The 27,112-nt window shown below is 48.7% G+C and overlaps 1 protein-coding gene across 1 annotated transcript in view; it reads left to right on the forward strand.

Moving 5' to 3' along the window:
- Positions 1-26,626, forward strand: part of LIPC (lipase C, hepatic type) — a 155,515-nt gene extending 128,889 nt beyond the window's left edge. Inside the window, exons 4-10 of the mRNA XM_020286049.2 lie at positions 1,465-1,647; positions 2,250-2,367; positions 5,089-5,322; positions 7,502-7,747; positions 19,523-19,640; positions 21,546-21,767; positions 24,911-26,626. Of these exons, the coding sequence (XP_020141638.1) occupies positions 1,465-1,647; positions 2,250-2,367; positions 5,089-5,322; positions 7,502-7,747; positions 19,523-19,640; positions 21,546-21,767; positions 24,911-25,022 (1,233 nt within the window). The 3' untranslated portion in view covers positions 25,023-26,626. The remainder of the gene's footprint in view (positions 1-1,464; positions 1,648-2,249; positions 2,368-5,088; positions 5,323-7,501; positions 7,748-19,522; positions 19,641-21,545; positions 21,768-24,910) is intronic.
- Positions 26,627-27,112: the final 486 nt, after the last annotated feature.

The following is a 27,112-nucleotide window of genomic DNA, read 5'->3' on the forward strand; positions in this document are numbered from 1 at the left end:
TGCAGCCCCCTCTACCTCCATCCCAGCACTGCCCCGAGGGGCATTAGGTGTCCCCAGGAGCTCCCACGCCACCCTGGGCACTCTCCAGAGCTGCTCTGCTGCTCAGCTTTATAACCGCCCAAGTCTCTCTGCTCCGCTAGGCTGGAAGGTCCTTACTGGACGGGATTCTGACCTACACCTGTCTAATTGACCACCGTGGGACAGTATCACATTAGGTGCTCCAAAATGTTAACTGAATTAATGATCAAATGAATGATTCTTGTTTGCAAATGCAACATGAAGATCACAGGGTCCTCTTACCAGGATCTCTCTACCAAAACACATTCTTCATTATCAAAATTCTGTCCAGCCGAGAACATGTCTACTGCTAGTAGTAACAACAACAACTGCAGTGACTAACATCTACTCTCCTCACTATGTTCCAGGCACTGTTCTAAGTGCTTTATATATCTGTTAACTTATTTCATCTTCACAACAATCCTAGAAGGAAAACATTATTATCTCCATTTTCCAGATGAGGAAACTGAGGCACGGGGTAGTTAAATAATTTGCCTGAGTCACTCAGCTAGTAACTGAGAAAGCCTGGATTTGAACTCAAGAGGGTACATGCACACAGAAGGCACCTGGTGAGCACTTATTACTATAAATGAATGCATCTTACCCTGGAATGACATGCCAGGCCCTCAGTAGAGCTCCCAGCTTCACCTCCTGTAGTCTAGCCTTCAACCCTCTCCCCAGACACACCACGCTGCCCTTTCATCCTTCTGTGCCTTTGCACTTGCTGCTCCTTCTGCCCAGAATGGCCTGGACCTCACCACTGCCACATGCACCTGCCCACCCTTCTTACCGAACATCTACTGAGTCTTAAAGACACAGCACAGATATCTTTGCTCCGTGAACCTATTAGGAGAGCCCTGCAAATTGGTTCTCAAATCAGACACATACACAGAACAATCCTCCATGAACATTCCTTCAGCTCCTACGAACCTAATGTTCAGGTTCACAGAGCTAGTCCTGCCAAAGCCGGCAGGACGCTGCAGGTGGGGTGGGATCCAGAGGTGTGGTAGAGCAGCTTTGCAGAGGAGGTGGCATGCAGCTGGCCCTCAAAGGACAGGTCAGCTTTCAGGACCTGATTCACACAGACTTCAGCACTGTTCTCAGGTGGGGAACATTTAGCAAAGGCTGGAGACATTATGGGTTTTCAAAACCTGGGGTGTCGGGTACCACTGCCGGCATCCAGTTGGTGGAGCCAGGGATGCCGGCAAACATTACACAATGCACAAGACAGCTCCCCGAGGCAAAGAATTATGTGGCCCAAAACGTCAACAGTGCTGAGGCTGAGCAACCCCACGGTAAGCCCTTTGTCTTGGGGAGAAGGGTCCGGCATTATGCAAGAGTTGGAGAAGGAAGAGGGGGAGCAGTGAAAAAGGAAACTAGTGGAGCCCCCTGCCATGCCCTTCTCAGGTGGACGGCAAGCTGGAAAACTGGATCTGGCAGTTGGTGGCCGCGCTGAAGTCTCGGCCAGCCCAGCCAGTGAACGTGGGGGTGGCGGACTGGCTCACCCTGGCCTACCAACCCTACACCATCGCCGTGCGCAACACCCGCCTCACGGGCCAGGAGGTCGCGGCTCTTCTTCGGTGGCTGGAGGTAAGACCTGCTCATCCCTCTCTGCCCACACCTCTGCCCTCCTCTCCTGTCCTCTAAGCGTGACCAACTAAGCTGATCTCCCACAGCAACCCAGACAGGAGAGCTGCCAATGCTAAGCTCGCAGGAGCAGGAAGGCACAGATCTGAGACCAGACCCCAGGGCTCTCTCAGACGCCTCCCTTGAACCCCTATTTTGTCTTCTCCCCCCACCCCCACTCCTCAGCCCCTTGGACATGCCAAGGGATCCAAACACACCCTGCAAACCATCAGCCCCCAACACAGATCACTTCTGTAGGACCTTCGTATCCGGGGAAAGACAGGTAGGGCAGGAGGTGGCAGCCTCCAGACAGGGTCCCAGGTACCTACCTGAGCCCAAAAAACAGAGCTAGGCCCTCTGACAGGGACAGAGTCAGCCAGGTGAGAAACCAGTTTCGGTCTGGAATGCGAATACAGCATCTCATTTGCAAACAGGCTCAGAGTACAGGGTGGATATAAGAACACACCGCACCCCCAGAAGGCTTCATCCAGGCCCCTCTTCTCCCCTCCCCAACGCTCTCCCCCCACCCCACACCTCTCCCCCACCCCCTCACTGCTGTCTTGTAGGAATCCGTTCAATTCTCTCCAAGCAATGTTCACCTAATTGGGTACAGCCTGGGCGCCCACGTCTCGGGATTCGCTGGCAGTTACCTCGGCCGAAAGCACAAGATTGGGAGAATTACAGGTACCCATACCTGAAACTAACAAGCTAATCTCCACAACTGCACGGGGGCGTTGAGCAAGGAGCTGGGTTTCTAACAGTCTCATCATGAAAACACCCCAACTTTTTTTGGTGATGCGTTGGAGTTCACAGGAGGACTTGTAACCTTCTCTCAAACAGGACCGACCTCTTGGACTTCTGTTCCGAGAAATTACAGCCTCAACTTCTACTGTTTTCACTTGAACAAATGCCTCTGGTAGCTGTACCACATAAGACTTAAAAGGGGACTTTCTGTGCATTTTTGTAGCAAGGGAGAGTCTTATTTTTTTTTTTTTTTTTTTTGGAGACAGAGTCTCACTTTGTTGTCCAGGCTAGAGTGAGTGCCATGGCGTCAGCCTAGCTCACAGCAACCTCAAACTCCTGGGCTTGAGTGATCCTTCTGCCTCAGCCTCCCGAGTAGCTGGGACTACAGGCATGCGCCACCATGCCCGGCTATTTTTTATATATATATCAGTTGGCCAATTAATTTCTTTCTATTTATAGTAGAGACGGGGTCTCGCTCTTGCTCAGGCTGGTTTTGAACTCCTGACCTTGAGCAATCCGCCCGCCTCGGCCTCCCAAGAGCTAGGATTACAGGCGTGAGCCACAGCGCCCGGCCGAGAGTCTTATTTTTTAATCATAGTTTACAAAGCCTAATGCGGGCAACGTAGGGAGAGAGAAAAATCATGGCTTTAATTTGCTGTAACACATCAGCCGCGGGCCGGGCGCGGTGGCTCACGCCTGTAATCCTAACACTCTGGGAGGCTGAGGCAGGCGGATTGCTCCAGGTCAGGAGTTCGAAACCAGCGTGAGCAAGAGTGAGACCCCGTCTCTACTATAAATAGAAAGAAATTAATTGGCCAACTAATATATGTATAGAAAAAATTAGCCGGGCATGGTGGCACACGCCTGTAGTCCCAGCTACTCGGGAGGCTGAGGCAGGAGGATTGCTTGAGCCCAGGAGTTTGAGGTTGCTGTGAGCTAGGCTGACGCCACGGCACTCACTCTAGCCTGGGCAACAAATCGAGACTCTGTCTCAAAATGACAAACAAACATCAGCCACGTTGGCGTCTCAGTTTCCACGTTTGTAAAAGACATGGGCTTTACTCTGTGACCCATTTGAAGGCTTGAAGGAGGGAGCTCTGCACCAAAGACCTCACCACAAACCCCATGCTCACTCAGAAACGGCCCGGGACACCCAGCAAGAGCTGGACACATGCGAAAAAAGGCCTTTCCTCCCACGTGCCCCTGCCCCCAACCCCCTGACACACACACTGCCCCGGAATCAGGATCTGAAAAGCACACAGCTGGCCAGATGTTCCCCAGTTGAAGTGTCTGGGGCCCAGTGGTATAATATACAGTACAGGCAAGGCCCTTCTCAGCCTCGTGTCCCCACCGTTCCCCGGCTTCCCCTCCTGCCCACACCTTCCCATAGTTCCAGGCCAGAAAGACACTAGACTTTTCTCCACTTTATGGACACACCTCCGCCTCTTGTGCTTCGGGGTCTTGGCTCGGACCGTTCTGTTGCCCACCACTCATTCGCCCCGTCCTAGCCTCCCCACCAAGCTCCTCCTCGTCCTTCACCACCTCGCAGGAGGCTGAAACTCTACTGGGGGGCTAAAACAAAGTCCATTTGAGATGAATAACAGAGCTGTGAGTTTACATTTTATCAAGTAAGAACATTTTTAAAACAATCTACTATCACCATTCCTTTATAAAAGGATTTAATATGAAAAAGAATAGGGATAATGGCAGACATTCGAACTGAATACCTCTGTCTTGATGAGAACTCATTTGCTCTGTCCCCCACTGCTTCAACAGCCCTCAGTACCCTGGGGGTGAGCAGACCTCCCGCTAGAGGCAGCAGGGCCAGAAAGCTGAGCGGTGAGACCTGGCTTGTGCTGGGGTCACACGGGGCTTTAGGAGCTGGGCCCAGCCACCTTAGAGGCAGCGGGAGGGCTCACTGCCCTGTTGTCACCTTATCGTCAGCCTGATGGAAAAAAGGAATATAAATCACACCAGGACATCTTTCCTTTGTAGCAGGGTAGGAAGCCAGGGCTGAGGTGGGACACCTGAGTGTCCCCGGACAAGGCTAAGGGAGAAAGACAAGGGACAACCTCTGAGTGCATAAATACTCCCCAACTACAGTCAGCCAGGAGCTGCCACTTGGTCTCATCTGTCACAGGCAGACCAGAGCTTTGAGCAGCCCTATTTGCTCACGACGTTTTCACCCAGAACAGTGGTGTCCCAAGGCTGTGCTGGGCATTCCAATGCAATGACATTTGCGTAGGAGAACAGTCAGCTCATTAAGGGAAATTACTGACAACACGCAAGCAAATTTTTTCTTTGATGGGTAGAACTACTTACAATGAGCTCCCGGGCTTTTTTGTATGTAAACAGGCGCTTTTGAAAGTAGCTTCAGAGGTACTTAAAATTAATTCGCTTAAATAAATCAAGCATTCCCTCATAATCTTATTTCTACCACTGGATAGTTTCTGCAGACCTCCTCCCCTCCCCCCCCCACATAATGCCTAACCTGTGTCTAATTTTTAGCACGATGAATAACTTTGGTTTTAATGAGAGAAGGTTATGGCAAGATTTTCGGGAGAAACATCATGCCCTAGGTTTTTCTTCTTCCTGCTAGCTCCTTAATGTGTAATAATATCAAAAAGCTAAAAAGCACCCTCCCCCTCGCTTTCCCACCAGGGCTGGACGCGGCGGGGCCGCTGTTTGAGGGAAGTCCCCCCAGCGACCGTCTTTCTCCCGATGACGCCAACTTCGTGGATGCCATTCACACCTTCACCCGGGAGCACATGGGCCTGAGCGTGGGCATCAAACGGCCCGTCGCGCACTACGACTTCTACCCCAACGGGGGCTCCTTCCAGCCCGGCTGCCACTTCCTCGAGCTGTACAAGCACATCGCCGAGCACGGCTTGCACGGTGAGAGGGAGGGCCCGCCCGGCCTGTGGGACTCAGGGCAGAGTCCCGCAAGGGCAGGGCCCAGGGTGTCTGCCAGGGGGAGGGTGGTGGCCCCCAGCAGGTGGCTCCCGCGACAGGCCAAGCCCTGAGGCCGCCAACAGGAGTCCCAACCCTCACAGGGGCCCGCGTGCCCAGGCACAGCCTCTCCAGGACACGAGCCCTTCTGAGACTTTAGTCCCGGCCCCCATGGTTACTCCTCCTCCGGAAGTTCCCTCACTCGAGGGGCTTCCGCTGAGTCACGTGATAGGTCGACAGGTCGCGCCTCTTGACCTTTAACCTCAGGCTTCGAGTTCTTCCCCGGGTGAGGTTCAATCCGCTGCTCCTGCATGTTCTTGCAGCGGGAAATTCAGCTTCATTTGCGTCCCTGCGACATCCTGTAGCTCGGGGCAGAAACTGAATGCGGCATCCTCTGGGTGGTGGTCCCACTTCTTTCTCCAGTCCCGGAACCGAAACGCGAACGTGCACACGCGTAGCGCGGCACAGGATTAAATAAGAACAAAAACGTCAGCAGAAACCGCACATTCCACGAGCATGCCAGATGCCTCGTGACTGCAAAACATCATCCTGATTAAAACCTGCCAATCACGCTGAGCCAACGGGAGACCCGCACCCCCCCACACACACCCTGCACGCCACCGTCTCGCCCTGGTGGCGCAGGCGCCTTGCTGGGACTGAGCACACGCGGCTCTCGTGATTCCGTCACCTCCCACCTCGCCAGTATCGGCGTGACCTTCACGCTCCGCAGCTTCCCCGCTTGGCCGGACTCCCAGGCGCCCGCCCGCCCACGCCTGAGGGCGCCTTCTGGGGACTCGCCCTCGTCGTGGCTGGCATCTCCGCGGGGGTCAGCGCCCTCCGGTCGCCAGCAGTCCCCAGCTGACCGCCAGGCTGGTGCGTGGGCGCCGGGTGCCTGGAGAACGCGTCCCCCACGGGCCACCGCCCTTTGCTCTTCTGTGCTACACATCGAAACGATGGAACAAAAGCACATGTATTCAGCTTGTCCAGCGTTTGGGATGGTTTTCTCAGTTTTCTTCACCCCTTTGTGTGAAAGTGTTCCCATTCTGGGGTAGTTCTCCCAGCCACACCTGAACAGGTGACTGCTTTCCCCCACTCCCCGCCTCCTGGCTGGGTGAGCTTGAGCGAGCTCGTGGATGTCTTTGAAGCTCACTTTCTCACTAATACCAGCTGCCTCAGGAGCTGCCGGGAAGATTCGGGGAGTGGATGAGTGGGAGGCACTCAGCATACACCCCGTCCTAGTAGGTGCTCAGTAAATGCAGCCACAAGTGACCAAGGACCACCGTAGCTGATCTTGGCAGTTCAGCCTCCAGACACCTGGGAATATCACTTTTGGCAAAGTTACCTGTGCTCTACCTTTACATAAGGTGCTGTACACATCTGGTGGTGGTTCCTCAACATTCCTTGAGAATAATTGACTACAGATTTGGTTAATATTTGGAGAGTTGAAAAAAAATTCGGTCAAAGTCCACGGTAGATCAACATAAGCACACTTTTTTGAGTTAGGGTTAGGCCTGTTCAGACCCAGGTACTGGGGCATGCCCTTCTAAATCCAACCCCCCAGCTGGCTTTACAGGCCTGTCACCTATGGGAGGCGCTGGCTGCTTTGGGACAAAAGGTAGGCATTATGGAGAGTCCTCAGCCTTCACCAGGCCATTAGCGTGCCACAGGAGTGCCTCATGTCTCTGGTGTTATTAAGGAAGGAGGCGTCCCACACAAGCCCGTTCCAGCCAGCTCACCCTCCAGGCAACAGCACTCAGGCATTCCTAACCATTCGAGACAGAAATAGCTCTAAAATGAATTATACTACCTTGCTTTCTTAAATAATTCGGTCTGTTTTTAGTGACTTAAAACACCTACTGTAACACACTGTCATAGAGGAGTGTCCCCAGGAGCCTGGAGGGGCCTGGGATTTTGCCCCGACACTAAATAACCCAGAGGGGTCTACTTTCTTTAGCTTCCGGGCAGCTGTAACATCCCGCTGTTGCCAGCAGCTCGACCTCAGCGATCCCACCCTGCCTCCCCGTGTGCTTCTGCTAATCTGCTGCAGGCAGAGAACTGAGATGATCCTTTGAGTGGAGGCTGCTTCGGGTTAAGGGGTGATAACATGTCTTGCGCTGTGTTCCAGCCACCATCACCAAGACCATAAAATGCTCCCACGAGCGATCGGTGCACCTGTTCATCGACTCCCTGCTGCACGACGGCATGCAGAGCACCGCCTACCTGTGCAGCGACATGGACAGCTTCAGCCAGGGCCGGTGCCTGAGCTGCAGGAAGGGCCGCTGCAACACGCTGGGCTACCACGTCCACCAGCAGCCGCAGAGCAAGAGCAAGAAGCTCTTCCTCGTGACGCGAGCCCAGTCCCCCTTCAAAGGTGAGTGCCCAGGGGCCTGGAGTCCTCAGAAGGACAGGGTGCAGTGACTCATCTGAAAGGCTGAGAAGTTTCCCCTGGCTCTGCTGTTAGTGTTTCTGGAACTGCACAGGCTCCAGACAGCGATGTTGACACAGCCTTTCTCCTTTCCCAAGAACCTGGCCACCTTGCTACCAAGAGCTAGGAGGAGAAACCGTGGTGATTTCTCAAACAATTCTTGGGGGGGCCTCTCTCTTTCCATTTTCATGCTTCCCTAGAATGTTCCATCCAGAAGGTCCCAAGCAGTTGCCTGTAGCTGGACCACCCTGATCTGCAAACCCGGGCCAGAACCCACTCCTCTCATCTCTGCTCACGGAGATGAACACCCATAAAAAACTAGGTTCCAGACGGCATTTCGTTTCCCCTAAGGCGCGAATCAGCTGGTCTTACAGGATATTTATTGTCACACTGAGGTCCTCCCAAGCCAAGATTCGGGTTCCAATGTTTCCCAGCCAGATTTTTAACCTCAGGGCAGAAAGTGAGCCCCTGCCGCTCTCTGGGTTGAATGGAAGGTTGGAGAAAGGGCTGTGGCCACGTCTTGGGCTGAGGCCAGCAGAGAAATACTCCGGCTGAAACCTAAATCCTCCTGGAGGGAACAAGCCGACATCTGTTGCCATTAACATTTCTGCCTAATCCTTAAAACAGCTCGGGAGTGATTTAGCATCTTACTGTTTCACCCCACTCCCTCTCCGGCGCTGGGAGAAGAAATCTGGTGTTGTGCTGTTTGATTATTACCATGCAGATATTTGTATCTGGAGAACGCGAACAGGCCATCACCACCACTTTGCATTTGCAGAGCATTTTATAGAAAACATCAGATGCAGCCATCCACTCCTTGTGGTGCTCATGACAGCCAGGCGAGGTTGGCAAAGCTGGTAAGCATCCCATTTTAAAGAGGACGAAAGCAAAACTCGAGCGGAATGTCCACAGCCATGCGGCCTGTAAGGAGGCCTGGAACGGGGCCACCTGACTCCCAGTCACGAGTTCAAACTCCCAGGAGGCTTATTTTTTTAGGAACAGGATTCCTCTGTTTCCCTGAACTTTTGCTCTCCAGCCAGATTTCCCCTTCGTGAGCCAAGCAGGTCCAGGAAAGACAGAAATCCGTCGTGGGCAGCAGATAGCGTCTGGAATGAATAGTCGGCGTAAGGGTGGGACCTTTCAGGCCAGAGGCTCCCCTCCACTGTCTGTCCCCTAGGGTTGGAGGAGGTGGCAGCAGGGAAGCTTCCGGAACAGGTGGGGAAGTTCAGAAGGCCTCCTGCTTCAGGGAGCTCCCCCCACTGCAGGCTGCCAATTAGAGACTCATTTGCGTGAACCAGCTCCTCTGTTACATGGCAAAGCTACCTGGAGTGATTAAGCCTCTTAGATAATCACATTTCCCTGGATCTATTTTAATTGTGGAATGTTAACACGTGAGGAAGTGTTCAGCCTTCCATTTTAAAGATGGGGAAACCAAGGCCTAGCCAGGGAGAATCATTTGCCCAGGGACACACGTGAATTCTCAGCAGAGCCGGCATTTACACCCAGGGCCTCCACACAATGAGTAGAGTGATTTTCTTTTTCCTCAGTGGCCTGCCCCTGGTGTGTTTGGGGAGCTTGAAGAGGGAGGAAGGAGAAGAGGAGGAGGAAGGGGCGTTGCTTTCTCCTTAAGACCAGGCTGGGCAGAAAAGAGGTCAGTTTTCATCCTCCGGGGCTGAACCGGGGACTCCACCGGAAGTGAGGGGCTTGGTCCAGTCTGAGGACGTCTCCGGGGAGCCTGGGGATGGGAGAGGAAGGCAAGCATCAAGAGAAGGAAGGAAGAGCAGGAGGCACAAGCCAGGTTGAGTTTCTCCCACTTGCCAACGACCCCAGGTGCCCGACCTGAGGTGTGAACTCAGGACGGTCCCTTTCCCATTAAGGGAGACCAAAGAGTCACATCAGGGTGACATTATCTCACCCACCGGCTACCCAAACCAATGAGCCCATGCATTCTTCAAGCAAGTCCCACCCTCAGTGGGCTCAGCGGAGAGTAACAAGCAGTGAGTCCCTTGGAGACAACATTTGTGTCTCTCTTTCACCAACTGCTTATCTTGCTCCAGGGACAAGCGGATGAGGTAGGTCCCTAGCGGGCCAGTGATGTGGGGGCTACAAGGCAGGACTGCCTGACACTCGTCATGATCCGTGCTGAGCTGTGGCCTGCACTGCACCCTCCCCTTTCCGGCCTCTCCCCAATTCTCCCCAGTTCTGCTTCAGTCCTTCCAGCGAGCAAAGTCCTACTCTGCTCAACCTAGTCCCAGTTGCCAATGGGGAGTGGCATCTCTGTGGTCCCATCGAGCTGCCCTGGGCGTGGCTGGAAACCATATATACCCCTGTGAGACTCAGGTGGAAGCCACTGCTCCCAGGATGCTTCGATCTGGATAATGCTATGTTGTCCAGTATGGTAGCCACAAACCATATGTGGCTATTTAAATCCAAATCCAAATTACTTTAAATTAAATAAAACCAAAACTTCCATTTCTCAGTCCCACTAGCCACGTCTCAAGTGCCTCAGAGAGCACAGAAATAAAACATTTCCATCCCTGCAGCGATGGTGCTAGATTAGAAGCCTCTAATCGAGGCTGCGGGTAACTTGCACCCTTCTCCACGCCCATCATTATCTCTGACTGGAGCCCCCAAAGCCTATTTCACCGGCCACCTCCAGCGTCTTGATGAATATGTATAAACTCTTAAAACAGCAGACTTGCCCAAGCCTGGTCTACAGAGAAACCGCAATCCGCATTTTTCAAGGACATCTAATTGTACCTTATATTTTAGTGCAGGGTCTTGTTGGGCAAGATAAACATTGCCTCCCGATTGTAGTTTCACAAAGGATGACTAACTTGGTCCCCTGTTCCTCTGGCTCCCAAGATATTTTGACAAAACCATCAAAGGATCTATTTCTACAACCAGCGCCAGAACTCGGGTAAACACTGCGAGAGTACAGCAGCCGCAGCGGAGAATCCGGAAATGGCCACAGAGGGAAACGAGGCAATTTATCGCCCACTTCCACTCGGGCTCCCTGGAGAGAAACCTCGGACCAGTTTGGAAGCCTGTTTTTAAGGGAGGGAAAGGGAAACTAGCCCGTCTTGAGTAAATCCTGTTTAGCTAGTGCCTCATCTAATCTAACCCTCAGAGCAATCACATGAGGTAGCCAACCCCATGGAGGGGAGGGAAGTGGCACTTAAGGGGACAGCTGCCCCCCAGGCCCCTTGCTGGGCGTGTTGCACAAACTGTCTCATTTGTCATTAGATCCTCACAGCAACACAGAGACAAAGGGGAGTGGTGATGATACTTAATTTTCCAGTAAATAAATTGGGATCCAGAGAGGTTGCATCCTCTTCCCAAAGCCACACAATGGGCAAGTGTCAAATGCAGTATTAAATCCTGTGGCTGCACGTGGGCCTCCTCGGGGTAGGACCAAGGCCCGTCGCTGAGTGACCTTCACTCCTTAGTCATCCCAGAGTGTGTCCTCCTCCCACTCTCCCTCTTTCGGGCTCTCCCCTGCTCTCCTGTTCGCTCCTGGCCTGCACTCAGTCTCGTCCAGCCCAGGGAACTGGCTTCTGGGGCTTGCTCCAGCTGACAAGAGCGTTTTTTCCTGCTGGGGGAAGCGATGACTAGCCAAACTGGGACTGGGGGAGTCCGTCTGTCTTTGGCTCTTCTCGGCTACTTCTTTGGAAGGTTGTCACTGATTTCCAGGGAGGAGTTCCAGAAGCAACAGTGGGTGTCGTAAAGAGAGCACAGGCTTGGGATTGGGGTAAGGAGCGTCAAGAATCTTTGCTTTGCTGCCAAACGCTACAGGCCCTTGACCTAATGACCTAAAAACCTACGTGGCGGGGGGGGGGGGGGGGGCTCTGTTTTTCCAGCCACAGAGTCAGGGACATGAACACACAGGGGGATGAACCACTAAAAATGGGACCTTCAGATAGGTCTCAAAACATTGTCCTGGCTGGGCGCGGTGGCTCACGCCTGTAATCCTAGCTCTCTGAGAGGTCGAGGCGGGCAGATCGCTCAAGGTCATGAGTTCAAAACCAGCCTGAGCAAGAGCGAGACCCCGTCTCTCCTATAAATAGAAAGAAATTAATTGGCCAACTAATATATATAGAAAAAATTAGCCGGGCATGGTGGCGCATGCCTGTAGTCCCAGCTACTCGGGAGGCTGAGGCAGCAGGACCTCTTGAGCCCAGGAGTTTGAGGTTGCTGTGAGCTAGGCTGATGCCACGGCACTCACTCTAGCCTGGGCAACAAAGCGAGACTCTGTCTCAAAAACAAAAAACAAAAAACATTGTCCTGCTCAGCGTGGCATGGAGGAAGGGAGCAGGTAACACTGGATCAGCACCTTCTGGAAGGCGGGCACTTTGACACTGCCATCTCGTCGTGTCCTCACAACAACCCTGTGAGGCAGCTTTTAATTCCCATTTCACAGATGAAATAGACCCCAGAGAGGCTGTGAGCGCTCAAGACCAGGGTAGCAGGTGGCAGAGGAGACTCAGTCTTTCAGTGGAGGACTCTTGTCACACCCCCGGCACAAAGAGCTGGCGACAGGATGCCCGTCAGCACAACGCTCCTTATCTCACACACACACACACACACACACACGCACACGCACACGCACACGCTCCCCGTCTCCAGGGCTGGCAGTCAGCAACAGACTCCCCACAGAAGGGGCGCGGCTCCCGTCTCATGACCTCAAGCATCACGTACATGGGGCTGTCCTGTTAAACCACATGTGGTCACCGAAAGGCATCATACATACGTACGCTTACAAAATCATTTGCTCCTTTTCTCCTCCACTTGAGGCTGCTCTGAGTTAATTCAGGCAGCCCCCGTGTGGGCTGGTGGCCTCGTGCAAGAGCGCCCCGGAGGACAACACCAGCCTTGGGCACCTCGGTTCCGGGATCTTCCGCTTCCCCCTCCGATTAGAGGCATTTCCGGTCTCCGAACAAGCTCTCAGTGCTTCAGGAAAACAGGCCATCCCCACTAGAGAAAATCTATAGCCTAAGGGGGGTTTTAAAAAAAAAAGCCCTCTGACATTTGCAGAGAGAGCCATACTATCTCCCAAGGCCAATATCTAATGATTCAGAGTCATTGTTTCTGTGAGACAAAAAAAGAAAGGGAAAAGAATATTCTCTTTCCCTAAATTCCACAACTTGATGTTCATAAGTAGCTGCCTTATGAAAAGAAATGTAAGTTTTTCTTTTTTTAAAAGGCACCAGCAGGATCCACGCAGGATCATAATGCTGGAGTTTTCATCGGCGAGGAGAATCTCCTCACGGTTCTGCTCTAGATGGAGCTTGCCTGCTCGCAGCCAGGGTCAGTGGACTATTTCATGCCTTTCATCTTTAAGACCTGAAATAATTTCTCCTGCCAGAACTCGAGAATGTGTTGTACTGGCCTCTTCGCAGTTGCAGGATCAAAGCATTTTCCCCAAATCATTTTTTAACATCCTTATTAAATATGTCATAAGGTAAAGTGAGCAAAATCACTCACACTCTTTTCCGTAAGCTTTGTAATAGCGTCGTGGTGGAAGGGGGTGAGGAGTGGAATGGTAGGCAAGTTGTTTCGTTTTTAAAGAAAAATGCTGACAAAAATCCAAATAAGAACGCATAATTATGAAATTATTTGAAAGGCCCTTATTTGTTTTTTTGTTTTGTTTTGGTTTTTGAGACAGGCTCTCTGTTGGCCAGGCCAAAGTGCAGTGGCATCATCATAGCTCACTGCAGCCTCCAACTCCTGGGCTCAAGCCATGCTCCTGCCTCAGCCTCCCAAGTAGCTGGGACTGCTAGCGTGCACCACCACACCTGGCTAATTTTCAAAAATTTTTTGTAGAGATGGGGTCTTGCTTATTGCCCAGGCTGGTCTTGAATTCCTGAGCTCAAGCAATCTTCCCACCTCAGCCTCCCAAAGTGCTAGGATTACAGGCATGAGTCACCATACTTGGTCCGCCCTTTCACATTTAAAAAAATTAATTTCATTTCATGATTTCTCCCCAGAAGTGACTTTCCTAGTGCAGTCATACAGGATTGCTGTGCAGACATGGAGGTTTTCAGGAATGCTACTGTAAACACCAGGGCACTTCAGCCACCAGTGGAGGCTCCCTGCAAGCCGCTGCTTGGTGACTTCAGGAAGCAGCTCACTCGGGTTCAGCCCACACACTTAGACAGGTTCTGACCTCCTGCATGCATCCCACTCCAGGGACACACTTGGGGGCGGGGGAAGACAGGTAATTCTCATTCATAGGATATGCAAGCTACATGGGACTTTGCATCACCTAAAGCCGACTCCTGGGTTTTGCACAAACAAGCACCCTCCCCCAGAGTCCTGGAACCGAAGCATCTCAGATGTGGAAATCGATTTCCTCCTACTTACAATTTAAGAAAAAAGGAAGACAAAAATACATCTTCAAGACAGGGACCTGAAACATTTATCCCATTCAGGGGACAGGAGGGAGGCCTCTGTGGCAGTGATAGCCCAGGATGGATGTCAGTGGGTCACAGCTGGCAGCCACTTTGTCTTGGTGGCTTCGTTCGAGGCAAGTTTTGACCACAGCTTGTCTTCAGGGGCTGTTTGCCTTTTGCTTTCAAAGGGCAGACTCAGCTTGCAGAGAGTTAAAACACCAGGAGACAGGGAAAGGGTCTTTTGGAATTAGACACCAGAGTTTTAAATTCTGCTCCACTTATAACTATCTGAGTAACTACAGGTCCCCAAACCTCTGCTTGTTTATCTGTAGTTCACCAGGGTAACTAACACTGTGTCAGTCTAGGTCTCAGCAGAAAACAGGACTCTAGTCGCCTGCATGGAGTGAAGAGAGCGGGTGGGACTCCTTACAGCAGGGTGGGCGGTAGTAAGGAAACCAACAAGGGCTGTTGCTGCACCCGGACTCCAACAGCCAGGCAGGAGCCAGGGATGGGACTAGCCCAGGGAGAACAGAGGGGTACAGGAGAGGCTGCTAAATATGGGGGCGTGGTTGCTACACAGCCAGGCTACAAAGCAGGAGGAAGCCAAGGAAAGATCCCCCAGCCTTGCTCTCCTTTGCCCTGATCTCCTGCCAGTGCCTCTCCAGTGGCCAAAGCCAACCAGGAACCAGTCGGCAGCCCAAGGTGTCCCATCCTGGAGCTCAGAGCTGGGCAGGGAGGGCAGAGTAGGTGAGGGTAAGAGGGACAGCAGATGGAAATGACCCAGCAAGTTATGATTAAGGTTGTCTAGCTATGAGGACAAAAACGCTGTATGTAAAACACTTAGTACGTAGCAAGATGCATAATAGAGCCTCAACAAACCGAAGCTATTTTATCGCTCTTAGGGGCTTTAATGCAGTGCGTGTTCCTAGTTGTTCTTCACGCAGAGCCCATGCTAAAGTACTGCTTGGCTGCCTGGCGTGTGCTGTGTGCCCTGAGGGAGCTACAAGCAGCAATGTGACCCCAAGACTGCCTTCAGGGAGATAAGACATGGACATTGATGCCCGTGAGACAAGGCAGAGGTGACAAAGGTCCTGTGAGTGACTCTGCCTCCCAGCTTCAATCTCCTCCAAAGTCAGGACTTCTTGTTTTCGTTTTGAACACTTTGAAAAGCTCTTTCTTTTTCCAGTAAGATTCTGATTAGAACACATGCTTATCGTGTAGAAAATGTGGAACGTGCAGAACATAAAGAAGAGAATAAAAAATACCTCTCTGCCCTTCCCAGAGATGAGCGCTGCTAATATTTTTGCGAATTCCCCTACTTCTGTGCATTCTCTTTTACAGGGTCGGTCTCATACTAAATAGACAAGTTCATATCCTGGTTTTTTGTTTTTGTTTTCTTTTCACATCTTTCATAAGCGTTGCAATCGTTCCCAAAATATCGTTTAATGGCTTTATAAGAGTAAATCACATGGTTGGGACTATGAACTGAGAAATCAGCAGAATAACTTCTAATTACGGCTTCACCAGTTATTAGCCACGTGACAACAGACACGTTATTTAACTTTTTCTGAGCCTTGGTTTCATTTACAAAATGATGTGGGAAGGAAGATAAAGTAGGCATCTTATAAAGCTGTTGTAAAGGGAAGTGAGACAATTATGTGAGACAATTAGCTCAATGTCTGGGACATGGTAAAGAACTAAATGGTAATTGGCATAATTGATATTGTTGGTCCACAGTCATTCTTCTATTACTGAATATTTCAGGTGTTGCTGGTTTATTTTTAAAGAAATAATTGTTATCGCATTTTTTAACTTAAATCTCTTCCCACATTTCAACTTTTTACTTAGGGGATATAAAGCTCTCAGTCCTAGGAATAAAGGTGTAAAATTTCAGGTTCTGGATCCGGGCTGCCTGGGCTGCCACGCTAGCCATGCTACTTTCTCGCTGTGTGATCCCAGAAAAGTCACTTAACCTCTCTGTGCCTCAGTTCCCTCTATTCTAAAATGAGATAATAATAGTGTCACTCGTTGCGAGGGTTAAATGAGGTCATAGATGCAAAGCACCTGGCAACAACCAAAACAAATATTAACCAGTGTTAACTATTATCATGCATACCAGCAATTACACACTTTTACCGGTTCATCTTTTAACACCGGGGTGAGTACATGATAGACTTCCACTTAATCCATATGATATTAAAGTGAATTGAAAATTGATAGTTATGAGTGTTCCTTGCATTCTCTGGAAGGTGCCCTGTGTCTTTGTAGGGTTAACTCAAAGTTAATCCAGTCCTCCCACCCTGCTGTCTATGGCCTGTGTCTTCGGAATGGCCTTTCCTTTGTTGCCTCAGTGCAACTTATAGCACTGCTCACTTCTTGCAGAGCTTCCTTGACAAACCCCCAAAAAGCGTGAGACCTCTCCAGAGGCTTCTGGTATAATAAGCTACAGTCTCTCTTTCCAGTGGTGCCACCCAAGGGTTTAGGGACCCTTGCCTGGGACTTGTGTCCATAGCTCTTATTTCTCACCCACAGCCTTTTTTGCTGTCTTGAGGGCATCAAACTACTTTTTTTCCAGGCTCGAGGACTTGAGCACCTATATTTAATGTGCAGGCACTGTAGTGGCTGCCAGCTACGACCCAAGCTGGCTCTTACTAAAGCAGAAAACTCTTGGCCTATGAATTGACTGTTAGTATTTGGTTCTTGCTGTGAACATAAATACACATTTGGTGCTTCAGAGACAGCCCCTTTAGTAATCCCAAGAGATATCATCCCCAGACACGTGAGCAAATGCACTGCAAAATCTAAATGGGAAGCTGGGCGTGGCGACACATGTCTGCAGTCCCAGCTATGTGGGAGGCTGGGGTGGGAGAATCGCTTGAGCCCAGGAGTTCAAGGCCAGCCTGGGCTACATAGCAAGACCTTGTCTCTTAAAAAAAAAAAAAAGGAAGATTTGTTTATGCCAAAGGATAGGATTGTGTAAATAATCTAGAAACCCAGCAATATAGGCACTCCAGGACACTGAAACTGGTGTGTTAGCAATACACCATTGGCAATGCCTTCTGCTAGGTTTGCTGTATAGCTACCAACCTCCAGTGGAAATGGCACCACTTGGGAGTTAACGGGTTGATTGATGGAGACGATGAATATCCACGTGCTGGGTACAAGGGACAAATGGTCAAGTGGCTAGGTTATCATGATCTAAGTACTCCAAAAGGAATTCTCCCACGACAAATCTTGAAACTCGGGTCTTGAATCCTCCAAAGTGATTTCCATCTTGCTAGATGTATCCTCCAGATATATCACCCCCAAGCAAAGGTTTATTAAAGCACCTACTATATGCAAGGCGTTATATTAGGATTAGTGGGTTAATCTTTGTCTAGAACAGATAATGCAAACATATAGCAAGCATACTATGAATCCCCTATTCTTTGCCCAAAGCAGATAGCGATCCTCCTAAGAACCTGGACATAGTCTCAGAATCCATCTCAACATAGGGTTGGTTCTCTAGGCAGTCGCTATCAATCAAATGGAATTGACATGTCATGCTAGACCCGTCTGTGATCGTGGAGCTAGATCACCATCAACACCTAGAGAACATGAAGACAGCAAGACAAAGAAGTCTAAGCAGCAACCAGCCATTTGGGAATGAGTAATAGGGTGATTTTGAAAACAGCCCCACAGCTGGCTGGTGTGACAGTGCAGGCGAGGCCAACACCATCTAGGTTGAGGGAGGCTAAGACCACAGACTCTGCTCTGAGGCCGTGAGCAAATCACTTCACCTATCTGAGCCCCAGTTTTTCTTATTTATAGAATGGGGATGACAATACCTACATCACAGGGTTTAGGAGTAAATGAGATGATGCAATGTTAAGTATTTAACAATGCCTATCTAATAGTAAGCTATTTGCTTTTATTAATTAAATATAGACTGTGGGTAAAAAAGAGTAAAATAAATTACCCTTTCCCAACCAACCCAGTAGAAGGACATTCTAGACATTTGATAAGACAGAAAACATTTAGGCCCAAACTCTAGAACTAGAGTTCTCTTGCTTCCATTAGGAAATGTGCTTATTTACCCTCCCAGAGCTTGTTGCCAAGAACTGGCCCCGAGTATAGAGATGGTGTCATCAGGGCATGTATTTCTTAGCTGGAACTCTGCCACAGCCTGAAATGGACCCGATCAGACAGAGACAAAAGCATAAAATGCCAATGTGTTCTCTCTTGCCTTTTTCAGGTGCCTAAGAGGAATTTATCCTTTGATTTACAAAGGAGACCCTCACCAAATACAAGAAATATTTCAATAGAACTTGCATCCAGAATTCAGCGAGAATGCCAGATATATAGTACTCCTATCCTGCCTTCTTTTATTGGCTGATACTTATCATCATTATATCACAGACACAGTATAAGTCTTGTGTGGACATTTGGAAAATACTGAGAAGGAGAAAGAAGATAAAAAGCATTTATAGCCGGGCACGGTGGCTCACGCCTATAATCCTAGCTCTCTGGGAGGCCGAGGCGGGCGGATCCTTTGAGTTCAGGAGTTCGAAACCAACCTGAGCAAGAGTGAGACCCCCGTCTCTACTATAAATAGAAACAAATTAATTGGCCAACTAATATATATACAAAAAAATTAGCCAGGCAGGGTGGCGCATGCCTGTAGTCCCAGCTACTCGGGAGGCTGAGGCAGCAGGATCGCTTGAGCCCAGGAGTTTGAGGTTGCTGTGAGCTAGGCTGACGCCACGGCACTCACTCTAGCCTGGGCAACAAAGTGAGACTCTGTCTCAAAAAAAAAAAAAAAAAAAAGCATTTATAATCCCACTACTTGAGGGGGCGGGGGGTGGGGGGGGAGGAATGTTACCCTTTTGGTATCTATCCATCTAAATTTTTCCCTCTGCATTTTTAAATTTTTAAAATATGAGATTTTTATTTGTTTGTTTTCTTTGAGCTAGAATCTCACTCTGTTGCCTGGGCTAGAGTGCCATGGCATCAGCCCAGCCTAGCTCACAGCAACCTCAAACTCCTGGGCTCAAGCAATCCTCCTGCCTTGGGCTCCTGAGTAGCTGGGACTGTAGGCATGCGCCATCGTGCCCAGCTAATTTTTCTATATATTTTTTAGTAGTCCAGCTAATTTTCTTTCTATTTTTAATAGAGACGGGGTCTCACTCCTGCTCAGGCTGGTCTCAAACTCCTGACCTCAAACGATCCACCCGCCTTGGCCTCCCAGAGTGCTAGGATTACAGGCGTCAGCCACCGCGCGTGGCCCCAAAATATGAGATTTTTTAATTAAAAATTCTTACTTAAATTCACTCTCACTCTCTCTCTCTAGTTTATCATTACCAGTTCAAGATCCGGTTCGTCAACCACATTGAGAAGCCAATAGAACCAACTTTTACCATGTCGCTACTGGGAACAAAAGAGGAAATGCAGAAAATTCCCATCACACTGTGAGTATGAGCTGTATGAGCTCCCGTCTGTGGTGACCGTTGCTTATTTTTCTCACAGGGTCTGGACGGATCCTGTACTTTGCAAGGGTCAGGCCAGACTTGGCCACTTCATTCAGGCTTGAGGATCTGAGTACTTATTACATGCAGGGCGCTGGGGTAGGCACGAGATGCCATGTGAGCTGAGGTAGCCCTTACGTAAGGGGGAACCTCTTGGCCTACAGATCAACTTTACCGTCAGGTTCTTGTGAACAGAAACAAGCATTTGCTGCTTCAGAGACAACCCTTTAAGTACACCCAGCTCATCCCATTCTGGCTGCCCCAAGCATCCTGTCAGATGTCATCCACCCAAGGCCAGCCCCTCACGTCCCTCCTCAGCCTCAGGTGTTCCTACTGCTCTCTGCTCCCACTGCCGGTGCGTGGGGCAGGCTGATGCCCTGAGGGCTGAGCAGACAGGAAAGCCACACTCTGAGGTATCCTTATCAGCTTTGCACACTAATCTCCAAGACATTCAAATAGCTCCACGTTGGCAGAGCAGCCAGGATGCCCTTGCTGCTGCTGAGAACACCCGCCCCTGGGCAGGGATTGCAGACAGTGTAGAGGCAACACTGGATCTTGGAGTCAGCAGGGGGGCAGAGGGCTCCCTTGAGTGGCTTGTCACGGCTCTTGCTGCAGTGTGTTGTGAATCGTGTAGGAATCCACCCACCCCGCCAGGGAAGATCCGAGCAAGGCTGAGTGGTGAAGAGCAGAGCAGGTGTCTGCAAGAAGGCTCTGAGCGCCTTTCCAGAGAGTTCCGAAAACCATAACCCGGAAATCAAAGTGGTATCTCATTCACCTGGGCGCAGATTTCCAGTCTCAATCAGCCCGCACGGCCGGCCTCCCCAGCTGTCCTTCACCCTGTTGCCCACCTGCTCACACCCCCGCAGCGGCCTCACGATGCCTCACTTGGAGGCCCTCAGTGTGGCCTCTCCCTGGGAAGTGACACGAGCCCCTCAGCCACTGCAGGGACAGTCCTGAGCTTCCTGAAGATTGCCCCCTTCTCTGCTGACTGCACCGATTCAGTCCTTCGGCAAGTGTTCGTTGGTCTTCCACCCAACACATCTAAGGCTATGGAGGGCCCTATCCTTAGGGTGCTCACAGCCTAGCAGGGTGGGTGGATTCCTACACGAGTCTTCACAACGCACTGCAGCAAGAGCTATGGCAAGCCCCTCATGGGAGCCCTCTGCCCCCTGCCTCCCCCAAGATGCGGTGCTGCCCCCACACTGTCTACAATCCCTCCCCAGGGGAGTGTTCTCAGCAGCAAGGGCATCTGGCTGCTCTGCCAATGTTGGGATATTTGAATGTCTTGGAGATTAGTGAGTAAAGCTGATAATGACACCTCGGAGCCCACATTTAAATCTTGCTCTAAATTGGTGCAGAATTTTTACATGTGGTTTTTCTATTACTGTTATGCTTTGTTGTTTTAACAGAAGTTTCTGTTTATATGGGGGGGGGAACGTTACTGGGAAGAGAGAGTGTGGTATGGGGGTGTTGGGTTCATCAAAACTACAGAGAGCTGAAGTTCCAGAGGCCTTTGCCAAAGCCCCACTGTGTCCTAGAGGGCCTCTTCCTAGAAGCGAAGCCACAGAAAGTTAACTAGACTCACTGTAGAGGGATTTCTCAGAGGCTTAAATATGCTAACACAGAAAATAGGGTGGTTTTCCCTCTTTTATTGCCTGGAAAACTCTCTTTATCCTGGCACACTTATTGTTATCTCTATTAATAGTGTGTCGAACACCGGTTTGGGAAATGCAGCAAAAACACCAACCCAAGCCACTAAGGCAAACCTAACGCGTCTCCAATGTGCCTAAGCCTCACCGTGCTGTTACAACTAGACTGACTGTGTCTGATTTTCTTTGTATCTTCAAGGGGTGGAGGAATTACTAGTAATAAAACCTATTCCTTTCTTGTCACCTTGGACTCGGACATCGGTGAGCTGATCATGATCAAGTTCAAGTGGGAAAACAGTGCAGTGTGGACCAATGTCTGGAACACGGTCCAGACCATCATCCCATGGGGTGCAGAGCCCTGCTGTCACTCGGGCCTCCTCCTGAAGACCATCAGAGTCAAAGCAGGAGAAACTCAGCAAAGGTGACTGCCGGCTCAACCTCCCACTCACGTCTATTTAATATTAAGCACCTACGTGCGTCAGACAGTTTCAGTTTCATACTTGCACTCATCATAGGAAGTGGGCGTTATTACACCCTAAAGATGGGTGCCACTGGTAGATGTGACATTTCTTTTTCGTTGTATACCCAGAGAAATGCTTTTAGTAGATCATAGTCTCAAAAACCTCAATTTGCCTCTCCCTGTGGTGGTGTCTTTCAAATCTTAGATGCCGAGGAATCACTGGGAAGCTTAATACATTTGCAGAATTCCTGGACCCACCTGCAGAGCTTTTGATTCCCTGTGGTCTTGGGCAGGACCCCCAGGATGCACGCTTTTTAACAAGAGCCCTGGCCGGGCGGGCGTGGTGGCTCACGCCTGTAATCCTAGCACTCTGGGAGGCTGAGGCGGGCAGATTGCTCGAAGTCAGGAGTTCGAAACCAGCGTGAGCAAGAGCGAGACCCCGTCTGAACTATAAATAGAAAGAAATTAATTGGCCAACTAATAAATATTTAGAGAAAAAATTAGCCGGGCATGGTGGCACATGCCTCTAGTCCCAGCTACTCGGGAGGCTGAGGCAGCAGGATTGTTTGAGCCCAGGAGATTGAGGTTGCTGTGAGCTAGGCTGATGCCATGGCACTCACTCTAGCCTGGGCAACAAATTGAGACTCTGTCTCAAAAAAAAAAAAGCCCTAAGACATTCTCATGTGGACCAATGGAATGGACTACCCTTAAGAAATGCTGTGATTGAATATCTCCCGTGTCCCCAAAGCCCTGGGGCAAGAAGGGGTTGGGGTGGGGGTAGGGAGTAAAGAAAGTTAGGAGGTTCCTCTTCTCCTGCACTCTTCCCTGCAGAGCGAAGGGCTGCCCAATGCATTGGCCATAGCAACCCTGCTGCTCTGCTGCTCTGTAGTTCTCGGTGGCTGGAGAATTCTGTGCTTCCCCCAGCCCTCTCCTGGCTCCCGCTTCTGTATTCAGGAAACTTGTCTCTCCTCTCCCACCTTCGTTTGTTGGGAAGGCCAGGTCTCTCTCTGGTTTGTCCTTAGTAGAAGATGGTAAACAGCAAGCATCTAACCTTGGAACTGCCCTCCTCCCTCGTGGGTTCCTGCACCAGGAGCCTTTCCCTCGGTAGATTTATGCCCCCGAGTGCTTTATACAACCACACCCCGGATTTTATCTCCCTGGGGTGCAAACTCCACGCAATTACTAAGAGCAGATTCTGCAGTCTGCCAACACATCTCTCCACATGACCGATCTGAGAAAATCAAGCTGCACTCTCTCCTCTCTTGCCCTTAGCTATTCTCGCACGACTCTGACCTTCTAGGGCAGTGCCACTTCTGAGCACCGTCCCTGCCCACATTAGCCAGAGAGTGAGTGCTCAGTTTTGGTAGCTGCTCACCATGACAATGCCATGTGACTCAGCCCAAAAGCTTGTATGAAACACATCACCACTTTCTCCACGGGTGCACACCCATGTGGTACTGACAGAAGAACAAGGACAGGGAGGGGACTGGCCCTGCCAGAGTTCCCATGCGTGGTGGGCCTTGAACTAGATGCTGCGAGCCATTAATCTCACGTAATCCCCCCAGTGACCCTGCGATGGGTAGTACTGGCTATGCAGATCAAGAAACTGAGGCTAACAGGAGTTACGCAGCTTGAGGACATTGCTAACAATTGTCTCAGCCCAGATCTGACTTGAGTTTATCTGACTTTTTACCACCTTTGTTGCCTGTGTACTGTTTCCAACAGTTCCTCCCTCCATTAGTTTTGATTCCATTAACTTGACTTTCCTTAGTCTAATCTAGCAGAGTCACAGCGCTGGGTGTTACTACATAGACCCATCAAACCCTTCCTCAGGGCTATAGGAGGTACATGCTGAAAAAAAAAATTGTGGGGATCAGGGCTCCATAGGATCTATAGTTTTTAAAAGTTAAATGATAAATAAAGAGGAAACTATTGGGAATATCTCCATGCCTATCAATAGGAAAATGCTAAATGCATACAATGGAATGTCATGCATAGGTGAAAAAGAATGAAATAGACTTATATGTACTGATATGAACAGGTCACCAAGTACATTATTTGGTGACAAGGAAACATTGCAGGAAAATACATACAGTATAATCTCACTTCTATTAAAGAATCTTTATATTTGTGTGTGAACAGCGACATGTATGTAAAAGGAACTGGTCTGGAAATACATATACCCAACCATAGCGTAGTGAAGCCAGTGACAGGTGATGGTAAAGAGGGTCTTTAACATTTGGCTCCATGTATCTCTTTACCATTTGAATTTTGCTAGAATGCATTCATAAATTACTCAAAGCACTTTTTCAGTTTAAAAAGTCTGATTTAATAAAGACTTGACCTTGGATGCAATTCAAAGACAAAAGAAGTCATAAATTAGAATTCTCTGTGACTTCAGATGTTCATATATATATATATATATAAATGTGTATACAAATATATATATTTTAATAGATGTGGTTGTAGGTAGTATAATACAAAACGGCATCTCAGGCCAAACCCAGCTCAAAGCAGCCTAGCAGTTGTTTCAGAGAGAGAGAGAGAAAGAGGGAGGATGGGAGGGACCCCAAACACACAGTGGTGTCCCCTTTAGTGGACAGCGTCAGCACCAATAAGAGGAAGGGGCAGGGCTTACAGGCTGAGCCAGTGGCCTCATGCCAAGAACCTTTAAGAACAGCACTCACAAACTGGAGCACGTCCAGGGGACAGCAGGCTGGGAAGTGAAGCCTGCCTTGGGAGGAACAGTTGGGGAACTACGTCTGCCCTGGAGTCAGGGCAAGGTAGTCAAAGAAACAACAGCCACCTCTAATCTCAGAGGAGTTCTAAGGGAGAAGAAAGGAGGGCTGCCCCTGGGACCTTCAGTGCTCACAGAATTGGAATCGCCCCAGTACAGAGCCCCAGGAAGTCTTACGCTGATTGCTTTCACCGGCTTGGCTTTTGCCTTTCTCTGAAGTTATAAAAAATATCTGCAAACATAAGAATCTATTTCTTAAAAAGATGGCACATACATTACATAAATTGAATAATATTTGATAGAAGATGAAACAATTCAATAAGCTCCATCTAAAACTTAATGCTGTGTTTATGTTTTCTACTCGTAGAATGACATTTTGCTTAGAAAACACAGATGATCTACAACTTCACCCAACCCAGGAAAAAATCTTTGTGAAATGTGAACTAAGCTCTAAAAAATCGAAGCGAAAGACCAGATGAGCTTCAGTGAAGACCCAGTGTAAAGAATAAATGAATCTGATTCCTTATCTGGAATGGTTACCTTATTCGGAAAAATTGCATAAAGAATCTCACATACAGTTTAAATAAAGTTTAGATTTGGGGGAGTAATGTGTCACTGTTATAAACTGAGCTTTTAAAAACTATATTACATAACTATTTTCAAGTATTAGTACAATAAAGAATTCCAAATTTCATCCCTTGTTAAATGTTAATATATGCAAATAAGTACAAATGTAAAAGCCTTTTAGATCTGTTGTTCTCATTTACAATGTCTTTTACAATTAATTCAAATTTCCCTTATATCCTTGCAATTTTATGCTGATCAGTTTCGAACTATGATGGAAAGATACTTCTGTATTACATAACTAGTGCTTCAATAAAGCAAAATTGTGATTATTCACTAGTGGTAGGTACTAAAGTACATACTCTTTAAGATAATATAGCTCCTAAAAGAAGAAAACTTTGAATTAAATAGTTACATCATATTTAATACAAATCACACAATTATTTCACTGAACTGAACACGTAGAAGTAGAATTCTACTAAAACTTTTAGTGATGGACAATGAAAGCTGGAGAGTTGGCCATTTTAATAAATTACTAATTAAAGAAATAGACTTCTCCTCTTTTACTAATGCTTGCAACAAAAGCTAATGGGAAACTTAGAATATCTCAAAGGATTTGCTATGGACTGAATGTTTGTGTCCCCCCAAAACTCATATGCTGAAGCCTAAGTCCTCGATGTGATGGTATTTGAAGGTAGGGCCTTTGGGAAGTAATGAAGTCATGAGGATGGAGACCTCGGGAATGGTATTAACACCCGTGTGAGGGGATAAAGGTCTGGAGCTCTCTGCCATGTGAAGATACAACGAGAAGGCAGCTAACTGCAAACCAGGAAGCAGACCCTCCCCAGACACCAGATCTACCTGCATCTTGATCTTAGACTTCCCAGACTCCAGAGCTGTGAGACATAAATGTTTAAGCCACTCAGTCCGTGGTAATTTGCATAGCAGCCTGAACTGAGTTAGATACCAAGTTTCAAACTGTTCAATAAATTAAATGATCACGTTTTGACCAGCAAATTCCATCACAAAACACATGATGGAAACAGAAACTAAATATACAGTCAGATATGTATTTCACAAAATCAGACAAAAGGAACGAGTTATGCACATTAAACAACCTAACTTAAAATGCACATAGGCTCAGCTACATAAAGCCCATAATTCACATTCTCTTCACCAGAGCAGAGTAAACCAGGGCTCTTGGAAACAAAAATCCTGAAGAGATGTTTGCCTCTGACTAATCAATTCAAAATTATTAGTATCTTGCGCGATTCACTTTTCCCATTGAAAGCCCCCCAAAAACTAAAGAGTAGGGGATGGGGAGATAGGAAGAACAGCTTTCAGAATGAAGCACTCAGTCCTGAGTGCTAGGCTTGTCTGCATAAATATTTGACCCCACTTTTAGGTAAAGAGTGTGTATATGTGCATCTAGAATTGGTAGATATTATTATGAAATGAATAATATTTTCCATTATGTCGAAAATACTAAGGTTTATAATAAAATCATGTTTGCATTGGATTGGCATGTTTTATCATTAACTATCCAAAAGGAATTTAAAATATTACTTCCAAAACACAACATGAAAACACTCTTTGCTATATGTCCTATACAGTCTGTGCATATGTATTCCAGGAGACATGTTTAAGAATATTCACATGAACCTTGAAGTCATCACAACCAGAAACAGCCCAATGTCCACTGTTGCAATGCACAAATGAGCTGTGTCATAGTCTTACTAATAATGCAACATTACACAGCAGTGAAAAAGATGAACCAAAGCTACACACACAAGAAGACCAATATGAGGCAGCAAGGCACCTAGGGTGCAAAATATAAGGAGGCAGTCATGGGTTTTACATTTTCACAAAGACACAAATAGTAAATACAGTACAATACAAGCAAAACTAAATTATATTTTAGTGATGGATAAACAGGTGGTAAAATTCTAAGCAAAAGCAATGAAATCACTACCACAAAAGTAAGGCTTTGGTGACTCTAGGAAGT

Source organism: Microcebus murinus, chromosome 6 (assembly GCF_040939455.1).
Source record: "Microcebus murinus isolate Inina chromosome 6, M.murinus_Inina_mat1.0, whole genome shotgun sequence".
NCBI classification, from domain to species: Eukaryota; Metazoa; Chordata; class Mammalia; order Primates; family Cheirogaleidae; genus Microcebus; species Microcebus murinus.